This window comes from Simochromis diagramma, unplaced genomic scaffold (assembly GCF_900408965.1).
Source record: "Simochromis diagramma unplaced genomic scaffold, fSimDia1.1 OVJJ01000685.1, whole genome shotgun sequence".
Taxonomy (NCBI): Eukaryota; Metazoa; Chordata; class Actinopteri; order Cichliformes; family Cichlidae; genus Simochromis; species Simochromis diagramma.
In genome coordinates, this window is record NW_024387477.1 from 9294282 (window position 1) to 9307217 (window position 12936).

Genomic DNA, 12936 nt, shown 5'->3' on the forward strand with positions numbered 1-12936 from the left:
TCTGACAGTGATCAGGGTTAGGTCACACAGACAGGCTGAAATCCTCGAACAATCTTCACTTAATATTCCCCCCTTTTATTAGTAGGACATCGCGCTAAGATGGACACGAGGCTCTGGTTCAGCTCAAGCTGCTACAACGAGCTCTAGTAATGGCCTCAGACTGTTTAAATTTTTCAGTATTTTAGCTGTTTGGCGCCATCATGAGGACATACGCAACTACTGCAACCCATGTACAAAATCGATAGTTTGTGATCTGTTTATTGAAAATGTATTTCACAAAAATTTACATAACCATTCAGTGGAAAAAAAAAAACGAAACAAAAACTACAAAACAAAAAACAAGCTTAGTACTATGTACAAGGATTTTCTGCCCCAATAGTTTGTGTGTGTTTTATTTTATTTTTAAACATCAACCCTAAATAAATTACTCAAGACACTTAATGATTAAGAGATTCCCAATCTGTTCATTCACCAATGACCTATATCCCATTGCAAATAGAGAACACTGACAAATCTGGACTTCAAAAAAAAAAAAAAAAAAGTTCTTCCAGTACATGTTCAGAAAATACAATTTAAATTACATCAGCAAATAAATAGATATCAACTATGGTGGGTTCATTACATCACAAATGTCATCTATATGAATATAATTGGTTAACAAATGAGACGAAACAGTTTTCAGGGCAGGACACAGTGTAGCGGGGCAGTGGACTGATACAGTCAGCTTAACTACACCTCTCCCAGAGAGGCAGGAAGTGGAGACTGGCCTGAGACAGCCAGACTAACTGAGGTCACATGCCAGATGTCTACAGGTTCAGGAGCTGTCTTTTTTGCTGCTGTTGCTATTATTACTGCTACTGCGCCTGCTTCTGCCCCTGCTCTTGTGGTAGCATGCGAAGAAGGGGTGTCGGAGGGCTTGCTCAAGACTGAGGCGCTTAGCTGGGTCATACTCCATCATCTTCTCTATCAGGTCAAAAAGCTGCTGGTGGTCTTCGCGCTTTGACATCATGTAATGCTGATGACATAAAAAAAACAAAAACAATGACAACTGTTAATCAGTTTCTATGGGTTTGTTACTAAAGCCATTGTTTATTGCTTTACAACAACCAATATTTTCCAAGTTAAAGAGCACAATCGGGATAATTTGACAGAACTGAGAAAGTTGATTTTAATATTTTTCGATAAAAAACACGTCTCCACCTCTGACTTACGGTCTTCTCCATCAGTTATTCTTACCTTGAGGGGTTTGCAGTGTTTCTTGACATATCTCCCAGCAGAGCTATGTACATCCCAATCCAGCTTGTTCCTGTGAACATATCGCCGTTTTCTGCAGAACATTTGTTTTAAAGTCAATTCATTCCACATTGTCAATTCTGTATATAAACATGCATAATCAAAATTTATATAATTTCTAGTTCTAAGTAATTTTAACAAACAGCTTTTTCAATCAACCCTTACTTTGTTTTCTCCAGGAGGTTTGTAGGAATGGGGCCCAGGACTCGCTCCATCATAGCAAGATGCTCTTTGCTGTCATGTGTCTGAATGAGGAAACAATATGACCTGAATTAGTTCAATGGCATGCCAAATAGCAGGATTGTGTATCTGCCATGTACTGTTACCTACCTGGAAAAGAGTACTTCCTAGATAATACTCAATGAGTATGCAGCCTACACTCCAGACATCGCAGGAATGATCCCACCCTAGATCTGAAGGACACCATGTAAAATCGTTTAGTCACCACCCCAGGGGTTGTCTCAAGCTTCAGCACAGTGCTTTAAAAACAGCTACTTACCTAAAATAACTTCAGGAGCACGGTAGTGACGTGTTGACACCACAGAGGTATGATGCTCGTGGTCATATGTGGCGTTACCAAAGTCAACAATTTTCACATCTGGATTCCTCAACGTTCGTTCATCTCTTTTCTGAGAACAAAATACAACCGTAAAGCTCCCACAGCTGCTCCCACATACAATATTTCACCTTTTACCAGTACTTGATATCAACAAAACCTTACCATTTCACGATTGTACTCCATATCATATTCTGACTCTATGAAGAGAATATTCTCAGGCTTCAAGTCTGTGTGCGTCAGCTTGTTCTTATGCAGAACTGAAAGACAAGATCACATTTTAAAAAACAAAACAATTTTAACCCTGATCTTTTATGTTAACTTGCTGAGCTTTCTGCACACAAACAGAGCAAGTATTCATTACTTACATTGCACAGCTCGAATAATCTGGTAGGCCATGTGTCTGATGTGGTCAATGGGGAAAGGCTGGAAGTTGTTTTCCTTGAGGAAATCGTATGTGCTGAGCCCAAGCAGCTCAAAAGCAATACAAATGTGACCGTTAAAGTCAAACCAGTCCAGCATATGAACACAAGCACTTAATGGGAAAGGAAGGAAGAGAAGATGTTAATATACACAGCATGTAGAGCTATATAAATCTTAGTATGTTGTCATCGCTGTGTGATAATAACTTACTATCGCCTATCAGTGTCGAGGGAATTCAGCTGTTTAAGGACCTCTACCTCAGACAGAGCTGCCTCTCGGTAGCGGTCTATATTTTTAATGATCTTCAGAGCCACTCGAGCCCCATCACTGAAACAAAAGGAAATACAAGACTTTATATTTAAACCTAAAAGTATACAGCAGTAAATGAACACATTACATTAACAGGAACATTTTTCCTTTTCTTTCCTGATAGTACTTACTTTGAATGATCAATGCACTCAGCGACTCTCCCAAAGGCTCCCTCTCCTAGAGTACACACAATCTCATCTACAGAAAATAAAGAGTAGAAGTTAGACACTTAGCAATGACAGGAGAAAACTGACCTTTTGCTGGTTCACTGCCTGATGTTATATTGCTCTGTTTAGCTACAGTAAAAGTCTTCTTAAGACTGGCAATAAACTCAGCAGTAAATGTAACACTGACAATCAATGTCTAAACCAAAAATGTAAGTCTACTGGACGAAATATTTCAGCCTCTAAATTAATGTTTGGAAATAAAAACCAGACAACAAGAGAGTGAAAGAGACAAAGTGTGAACAACAGTAGAAAGAAAAGGTATATAATTCTATACATCTCGCTCTTAGCATGTCTCCACTGTGATAGATGAGGTGACCCTCGTCATCATCCTCAAAACTCCTGGATCTTTTCCTGCGGTGATGGCTCCTCCTCTGCACCGGAACCGCCGCAATCCGCCATCACACCAATAACCCATCAGCCAGCCAGCACCAGGCCACCACAATGCGACATCGCCATTCATTCAACCGGACCAAGGGGGGGAGTTGTAGGGGTGGATAGATTCAGCCCGTTCAGTAACACCATCAGGCGAATGGACGGAAGGACGGAGCAGCCAAATTCAAATTCAGCCCCGTCAGAGAAATTGGGCGGCAGCCACCACATAGTGTGTGTTACAGAAGAAAAACATGGCAACAAGATTTACAGATGAGAGACTTTCTCAAAGTAGTACAGAAAAAAAAACTAAACTTGATTACAGTCTTTCTACATGTAGCTCTTTTTAACTCTTCGGATACAGCTTTACCATTTACCATCACGTCAAATGACTGCCCACTATGATCACAGCAACAAATAATGAGTCCACTTTTCTCTTGCAAAACTACACTCACAATCCATTACTTCCCGAGCCACCCCCCCCAAGCCCCATACGTTTCATTACTGGAAATCATGCTTAATAGTAAGGAGTAGGACACACGCACAGATACAGAAAGACAAAGAAATGGGTGTTAAGCATTGGCTAAACACCAGTGGTAATGATCCTTTCATCTTGGTGGTATAGATAGGAAGGGGCGGGGGTAGAGAGGAGAAGGAGGTTCCCGTACCGAAGAGGACATGTGGCGAGATTGGCTCCGCCGGCGCCTTCTATCGCGGTGCCTACGGCTACGGCTGCTTCGCCTGCTGCGATTGCTACGTGCAGAGGACTTGCTGTAGTGGTGCCAATCGCGGTCTCTCTCCTTGCAGTTGCTTTCATGGCTGTCCTCGTCACAGGCCATGTCCCAGCTATGGTCCCTTTCTCGAGAGTCCAGTCTCTGGTTCAGATTACGGGTCTCTAGGTAGTGCCTGCAGTCAAACAAACGAGAACACAAACAGATGAAAAGCACGCATAAGGGCTCAGGTAAGAACAGTCCAGTTCCTTGTTTGTGATCAAGCTCTAAACTGAAGACTGGATGTGAGAGTGCTAATGATACGCTTATCGCCTGACACTCTATCCAGGAGCCTTTTATGTAACATTTGGAATTAGCAACCTACTGGTTTACAGCCACCAAACACCCCACATCCTGTTCAATAAGGGGTTCAACTAAAAAAAAACAAATTTATTTATAGATTCAACAGAAATACCCCATTTGCAAGTTGGCAAAGCAACATGTAACACCACACTTCTGGGCATTTTTTTTAACATTTATACAGCTTTTCATTGGCAGCCCAAGGCATGTCCTCTTAATAAAGCATTCACCTTGACAGAGAGCCACATTGGCAGAGTTCAAGTGCAAAACATTGATAGTTGATGGTGCGAAATATAATCTGCGATTCCACACCTGTGCATCTTGGAAGCTGGTAGTCAACACCTTCATGGTACCATTTGAGCCAATAGAAAATTGAGTGTTAGGAAAATTCCATTTATTCCTTGCATAATTGTTTACTTGCATATACACTACCTTACTCGCTATTTCCTCAATAAGGCTGAAAGTTTCCAGTAACTTGGCGCAAACTCCCACCTAGCATGTGATTTTAAGCACCTAAGTATCTAAAAAAGACCAAGAAACCTTTAGAGCCTTAGCACCCTGATGGTGTCAAGTGTCTTCCAAATGAAGTCTGCCTCTCTACAGAATTAAAATTAGAGTAGATCTGGAAAACATCTAATGTAACCTTATGAATCCTCAAGCATACTCACAAAAAGCTGGGAACGGCAAAACAAGTCTCCAACCCACTTTACTTTGAGTTTTGTGTTATTGAAAGCAAAAAAAAAAAAAAGAAAGAAGGAAGAAAAAAAAAAAAAGAGAATACTGACAGTTTAACATGCACATTTCGAGTGTCACACACTGTCCATGAAGGTTGAAACGCAGTAAACATGACCTTGGTGGACACAACCTTGGTGAACACATTAAGTAAATGAACACTGAGTTTAAGGTTTACATAAGTGCTCATTATCCATTTGTATTATGGAGTATGCCTGTACAAGACAAAGGACCCAGTGTGTTCCAACAAGCTGAACAAGCAGGGCAAAGTAAATAAACCTGTCTGTAACAAGTCACCTTCAAGTACTCCACCCATAGTCAACACCAACTCCCATGCTCATCAAAACAAGAGCTTACAGGGCTTCTAACGCAATATGCCAAACCATTACTTCCAGCTCTAGATTGAAGCAGACACCATTGCAGGCTTTCATTCAAATTGGCTCAAGTTTGATTAACGTATGCTGTAAAAAAAAAATAAAATGAAAAAAATCCTGTGTACAATACATTCAGTATGCATGCAGCTCAGCACCTACTCCTCTCTAACAGCAATTACAGAGACAGTGAAGACTTACAGCATTACAAAAATATATTTGTCCGTTATGAAAAAATAAACCAATATAGATTAATACCAATTTATGGGCCTTTAGGGGTTACTACACATAAGCATGATTTGTCCACATACTGCCAAGTAGTCCTGTTATTTAGAGCCATTTGATAAAAGAGTGAATTTATATATCATATTGGTGGAAGGAGAAACCCTCTGATGGACACCCTTTTATTTGGAAATGCAGGAAAAACCTTTAATGGTTTGTAAATATACTGCATCAGCCACATTGAGCAGGCCATTATTGGTTACTTGCCCCATATCGTGTTTTTGTGCTTCTCTAAGCGGCACAAATTGACTCATTAAGTACTGGTTGAAGGTACATTCATTTTTATTTTATTTTTTAAATTACAGTTTATTTGCACAGTTAACAGTTTTTCCCCAGTGTAACACTGTAACAACTAGCATTTTTTGTGCCAAGGTATGTACTGGTATTTTTGGCATTCCTGCTGATCGAGCTTCAAGGTTCAGGAGCTATATATTTGGTTCTATGTTCAATTTGTTTTTTTAAAGACCACTGAATGTTTTAAAGATATCAAAAATTTGCTATCAACTGTTGCAATCATGCAATGCCAGATTATACAAACAGCCTTTCCACAAAACATAACTTCTGCCACTAGAGGTCTCTCAAAACAATAACATCCAGTCTGATGACCTTCTGCAGGGGATCATTTTGTCTTTACAAGTCTTTCCAACATGAACTTTGTTCACAAGTGAAGTAATGTATTACGGGTTTTACTCATGTTGGGTGTCTGACCCAACTAAACCTATCATACCAAACATTAGCTACACCTTTTGTTGCTAATATTTGACACAATTGACAGGTAAACCAATTTAAATGCAGTTATGCAGAATAACAGTATCAGTTTCACTGGGTTTAATGATTGTTTGAAATATGTGGGATACTAGTAAATGAAAAATACAACACTATTGGACCTCCAAGACATGTTATAGTCAAACAGTTCCACATTAAGCTGACATAAACCCTAAACACAAGCTCAGAATTTGAATAGGTATCCTATAAATGCTGACAGATATTTACCCCTCGTAGGTCTTGTGGTGTCGGTGAGTTCTTCGAGATTTGTTTTCTCTTTCGCTGCTGTGTGAATCTTGCCTCTTTCGCTTACGACACTCCATCCTCTCTTCCCAGCTGTACTCATCGAGCCAGATGCCAGGGGAGCGCATTCGCTTTGAATGGCGCATCTGGAAGACATGATGGGTAGATAATTTTAAAAAAGGAAAACAAAACATGTCAATTGGGTAGAACTAAATTCTACTGAAACTTCAGAAAGTGTTAAATCTGGTTATTTAACATCTAGTGAACTGCATCCTACTGGACCATGGTCACATAACCTCAGCTACAGGATAAACAGCTTCCTAGAAAGAGCCCTTATCCTACTGGCAGAGAGCCAATACCCTGCATTACACGTGAATGAAGAAATTTAAATTGTAGCTGAAATGCAAGCACTAATGACTAAGCAAATAATGCTGAAATCATTAACATAGATTCAACACTTTAGAACCTTAATAGGAATTTAATTGATAGAAAATTATTTGAATATGTTCTGAATTCAGCTTACAGTTATTAAACTTTTTTGTTCTGCTCATGTAACACCCTACCGACAACAACAGCCACATTAGCAACCTGATCGTAGGACTCGAGGCTTTGTGACTATTATAGCCACATTTTACGCAAGCTGTTCGGGGTAAAAGACAAAACAGGTAAATGGACAATAAGAAAACTAAATTTAGCCTAGTTTAAGATATCAAATATTTCATAATATGTTATGTTTGCTAGGTAAAGACGCATTAATACAACTGCAAAGCCCCAACAAACAAGTTATGAGGCCTAACGTGGACGTATGGTCGACGTTTTGACCCGGTAACCGCAAAGGGCCTTTAAAGGGCTCCATGTTGTCCATCTACCACCTGCGCTTCTCCGCTTGTATTTTGCACAAACTGTAAGAACTTTCAGTCAAACACAATCTGAAACTTTTGCTTATTGCTTGTGTAAAACTGCTTAGCAGTGTAGGGATAAAGCACACGGTAGCTGTTAGCTGCAGTTAGCTTGTTATGCACACGTCGAGTACTTAAACCACCGCGAATGGTACTTTAGCAGGCTAATTTCATTGAAACAAACATTACATGACTATCCTAATCGTACTTAAGAATGACTAACATTGTAGAAAGCAGCGCATCATATTCTGTTCAGCCAGTTATAACATTTCCGAGGAGGTGGAAGGTAATAATCAGACACGCAACTACCATGTTAGCAAGGCGTCGACTCTTGAAGCTCATGAGCAAACGCCAGCAGTAAAGATGCCCAAATGACTGAAAAAACCGGACCAAATTAGTAATTTCCAGAGACAGGGGAATTCGTCTTACCTTTATTTCACAGTTACAAGTTAGAAAGCCGATACTTTTGCGGCTGTGTGGAAATATACGAACAAAGAAAGCGGAAAAACGGACCGTCCAGCCGTCTTCAAAAAATGGCGACCTTCCGTAGAATCCGATGGAACTTTCTAAAACACATTCCATGACGCAATGCACAATAACGACGCCTATCGCAATGCCTTCTGGGACTTGTTGTTCTACGCTGAGTCTTTCAGACGGCCCACAACGAATTAGTTTTCCTGAACTAAACAAAACATTTTTTATGATCATAATAATTGTATTACTTAAAGAATCCAATGTTAAATAATAAACAGCTATTTCAGGGTGTTTTTAGTATCTTGCCTTACTTACTAGAAAATAATTTTATTTTGACATTGCAGTAGGAAAAAACACAGCATCTTTCAAATGTTTTATACCCATATATACTTTTTTCATTCCTGTTTTTATGCTGAACGTAAGTGGGGGTTTTTTTGTTGTTTTTTTTTCTTTTTTTGTGTCCCGTTTGGATCTATAGCCATCAGAATTGTTGTCTTAAGGCCAAGAAAGATGCCAAGCGGATTTATTTTACCAAGTGGATCATCATGGCCTTGCCATATTGGTCCATTTGATTGACCTTTATTATAATTATGTATTTATTTTATTTTCGGTTGCTACAAACATGACAGACATGACTGGGCGATAGGACATGGAGAAAGAATGAAAGAAAGAGAGGGAGAGAAAGAAAACCAGAGGGGAGAAGAGATGGTGAGAAAGGGGGGGAAGGAAGAAAGAAAAACAAACAAAACGCCTGGATCACCTGTATGGAGAAAAAAAAAACAGAAGAGAAAGCAAACAAAAAAAGAGCAACATAATAAAAACAGCACCATCACAATAAACTAGCTAGCAGTAGATAACAGTAGATACTAAATATTAAACGATATTGTGCAGCACGCAAGATAGACAGCGGACAATGTGCTTTGAGGCAGCAGCCAAGAAAGGTGTAGTCCACGTCTGTGAACACCCGTGTGTACACCTGTGTGCATACCTGTGTGGATCAGCATGCTTGTATTCCAAAGGTTTCTCCATGTAACGATCTGCTAGGGAGTGTGGGGAGCCATAGCCCCGTCCACCACCAACACACCAACGTCTGAGGGCATCAGCCACCGGCAGGGAGTGTGGTGAGGGGAGATAGGCCTCCGTACTTTGGAGGGCCTGAGATGTACCCAGAGAGGTTGAGTCTAAGACCCAACCTGACATATAGACACAGACGAACAGGTGCACACGGACACAAACGTGCATTCCCACCCCATATACACAACCAAATACTCGGCACTCACCCAACGTGTAGACAGACACAAATAGACACTGCACAGACAGTCACACTCCCCAAACATACTCTATATCCCAGGTCCAGGTACCCCCGCCCCCAGAGGGGCAAGCCGCACCTAAACCCAGGAGATGTAACCCTTCTCTCTGGGGTGGAGGCAAGCGGACCACCTCCTTATCTGCAGTAGCAGGGAGGCCCCGCATCCCAGACCCCAATCTGACGGCCAGCACCTCCTCCCAGCACCCCAGCCCTGATGGCTAACAGAACCGGGGTAAGTGAAGACCCCAAACCTCCCTACGCCCGCTCATATGTAGTGTTGCTGTGTGCTGTTCTAAAGTGCATTTAAAACCCAGGAGAGCATGGTTCCTGCTTCCTCTCAGAGAGCAGCACGGCTCCTCCCGAAAACCCTTAGTGTCTATATGCATTTAAAATTTAGGTATAGGGCACCAGCGCCAGAGGTGGGTTGGAATACACCGACCATCCTCTGGATGCTGTAAAACGTCTCCACCCCCAAGGCCCTATATGTATGTGTTATGTGAGAGTGTGAGAAATGTGGATGTCTAGGTTGCAGAATAAAATTGAGGCACAGGCGGCCAGAAGGGGACAGAGGGGGAGTGCCTCCCCTGCACCCCAAGCCCTGCGTGTGTGGGTGGGTGTGGTAGAGCGGGAAAAGGGAGGCAGCTGAGGATGGGGAGGGAAGAAAGGGAGGGGCAAGCGGCCCCTCCCTGGGGCCAGCTCCCCCGCTGACCCCAGTAGGCACCCCCACACTCTGGAACCCAAAAGGGCAAGGGGGCCCAGGCCCATCCGGACCGGGGCCCGCAGCAGCAGCACCGCCCAGCCCCACAGAGTCTGGGGCAGCCCACCCGACTCCACCCCAGAGAAAACTGCACCCACCCCATCATCCAATCCAATGCTGAACGTAAGTATTACCACTCCGTTTTATTATTGTTTTTGTGCTTTTTCAAACATAATAAATAGATCCTCTTCGCTCCTCTCCGCACTCTGAGTGGAAATGAGCAGTATTACTGTTGTGTGTGTTATGGGAAAATACTTTCCCCATATGACAGGAATATTCTGGGACAGGGTTCTGGGACAAAAACATCCGAGTGAAAACACTGAACGTGATCGTTTATATGTTGAAATCCAAGCTCATTGTTTTGTCCTAGGCTCAACCCTGCCTGGCAGGTTGCGTTCAGGGCACAAATACTCACATCGGCGCTTTGAATTGTGGGTAAGACATGTCTGCGCCCTGTCTCGTTTCCTGAAAGCACCTTGCTTACAGTGAACATCTGAATTATCCAAAGGTTTTCTGGCTGCAAACCGGCTTGATTCCAACACGCTGTGAACATGTCGGAAAATCCTCAGAAGAAGAAGAGCACCTCTGGAAATGGGCTGACAAAAGCGGTGATTGCTGAAATGCTGTTGCAGAACTTCGAGAGGTTGCCTGACATTGATCAGAAAGTCTTCAGCTACGGACCCTTGTATCTGGGGGGAAACGCCGGACTTGCGGGACTCATATCCAACAGCTTGTATCGCAGAGCTCTGAACGTCAGACAGGCGCCCATCACCTCCAGCCTGCCCATGGCCGTGCTGCCCTTCCTGACAACATGCGCCCTGTACAGCGCAACCGTGTCCAACCCGCTCCTGTCCGGTGACCTCAACTGTCCCATGTGCTCCATAATACGAGGTGCAGTTGTTGGTGTGATCGGTGGTGGGGTGTACCCCATCCTCCTGGCGTTACCTATGAATATTGGCCTTGCTTCCAGGTACAGTACAGCTCCGATGCCAGAGAAGGGCAATATGATCCGCTACTGTGTGGAGATCTCCAGACCGGTCTTGAGGAGGATGAGGGCAGTTTTAGTCCTCCAAGCCTTCTTCGGCACCTACCTGGGATCCAGGCACTATGAGACATATACCAAACTGGCCACGATAACATTTGGCCCAGGTGGAGAAGAACTCAAAGACTAAATGCACTGAACTATAAATAAACGCATTCATTTGCAATGATCTTGATCACTGTTTTACATGGTATATCCCAATGCCTGAGATTGTCATCGTGGAAATAAATGTATTTGACGTATCTGTTCTGAAATCTTTTCTGGTTCGCCAAGAATAGATAAATTGTCATGTTTGCACTACCCAATATGTGTTCTTTAAAATTAGAGCTGAACCAGTTGAGTAGCTATTTAATTACTTAATTACGTGTGCAGATTTTCTATATGTCTCTATCTTATTACACTTGAAAACATTGAGCTTTGTACGGCTCTGAGATGTTCTAATGATTCTACATTTAAATCGTGCAGACAAAATAAAGATTTTGCCTGTCAGTATAGCTTTTTCTACACAAAACAGTAGTTGAAATGCAGGTTCATATGAGCTGCATCTAATCATTTTTTGTATTTAATCACCAAATGTGCTTGTGTAAGAATTTACAGAAAAGATTTAAGTTTGTTATATTTGATACATGAGTTTTTGAGAGTTCTGCATCATCAGTGTGTTTTTATTTACCCTTTATTTCAAACTAAATAAACTGCACAATACATTTTAAAGCAATAAATAGACTCTGATGTTGGATTTTTAAAGCCAACGTCAATTCAGACTTATTAGGTAGTAAAAACTTCTGATATCCATATACATCAATGTGTAGAAGTTATTCATTGAGTCCTATTTAAAAAAAAAATACATACTTCCTGCTTCCATAGGAATTAATTAACACTATAAAAGCAGAAATTTGCTGGTCTGTAGCATTCAAAGCCACAATCTTCCCAGGAGTGGATGTCTCAGCAGACATCCAGGTCAGACTGTACAATGCTCAACACAATTAAAAACAGCATGAACACGTACAGCTTGTTGCAAAGTTGCCTCTAAACAAACTACAAGACTTCTGAGACGATGTCATTTGACCAGATGAGACCAAAGTGGAGATGTTTGAAAGAAACCAAACACAGCACATCAGCATTAACATTCATACCAGCTGTCAAACACGGTGGTGGAGGGGTAATGACCTGGGCACTTTTGCACTCAATTGATTCTCATTGATTAAAGCTACACCAGTAGGCGATAGGGTAAAGTGTCTTGCCCAAGGACACAACAACCAGGACAGAGAGCCCAGGGATCGAACCGGCGACCTTCCGGTTACAGATGCGCTTCCCAACCCCCCTGAGCCACGGTCGCCCCATTGCAGTGACCCACAAGACTAGTGGTGATCTGATAAACTCTGATGGCACCATTTCTGGTTTACTACCTTCTGTGCTTTCTATATTAGGTTCTATAAACCAGAGAATCAATGACGTAGTAGCGTATCTGTCTCACAACCCACCACAAAAAACAGGTTATTGCCTGTAACGTGACAAATGTGACCTTGACCTCGAGTACAGTTTGGCTGAAGACTGATCGTGTGTAAATTTTATTAAATTGTGACCAATAGTGTAGGAGAAGCGTTGCTTGTGAGTCATGGACAGACGGTTGCCTTGTCATGGCATAAGAATGGCACAAGTTCATCAATCCACTGACAAGAATGGCTAAAAATAAGTTTGCATATTAGCAGATACTCGTTAATCTATGACAGGCCATTATCAGCTTAGCGATGTATTATTCATGCTCACTTTCCTATTTTTAGTGGGTAGATACTGCTGCTCCATGAGTTTACAAAG

General features: G+C 41.9%; 2 protein-coding genes across 2 annotated transcripts; one reads left to right on the forward strand and one right to left on the reverse strand.

Moving 5' to 3' along the window:
- Positions 1–242: 242 nt before the first annotated feature.
- On the reverse strand, positions 243–8102 carry LOC120724123 (dual specificity protein kinase CLK4-like). The gene is made up of 13 exons (XM_040016103.1): positions 7969–8102; positions 6626–6786; positions 3846–4083; positions 3083–3179; positions 2713–2779; positions 2483–2599; positions 2218–2384; positions 2015–2109; positions 1793–1922; positions 1624–1706; positions 1459–1538; positions 1237–1327; positions 243–1015 (listed from the first exon to the last, which is right to left on the reverse strand). The coding sequence occupies exons 2-13, from the start codon at positions 6784–6786 to the stop codon at positions 815–817; spliced, it is 1527 nt and encodes a 508-aa protein (XP_039872037.1). The 5' UTR covers positions 7969–8102; the 3' UTR covers positions 243–814.
- A 2355-nt stretch (positions 8103–10457) lies between these two features.
- tmem126a (transmembrane protein 126A) lies at positions 10458–11363 on the forward strand. The gene has a single exon (XM_040016110.1). It carries the CDS (start codon positions 10631–10633, stop codon positions 11249–11251), a length of 621 nt encoding a protein of 206 aa, XP_039872044.1. The 5' UTR covers positions 10458–10630; the 3' UTR covers positions 11252–11363.
- The last annotated feature ends 1573 nt before the right edge of the window (positions 11364–12936 follow it).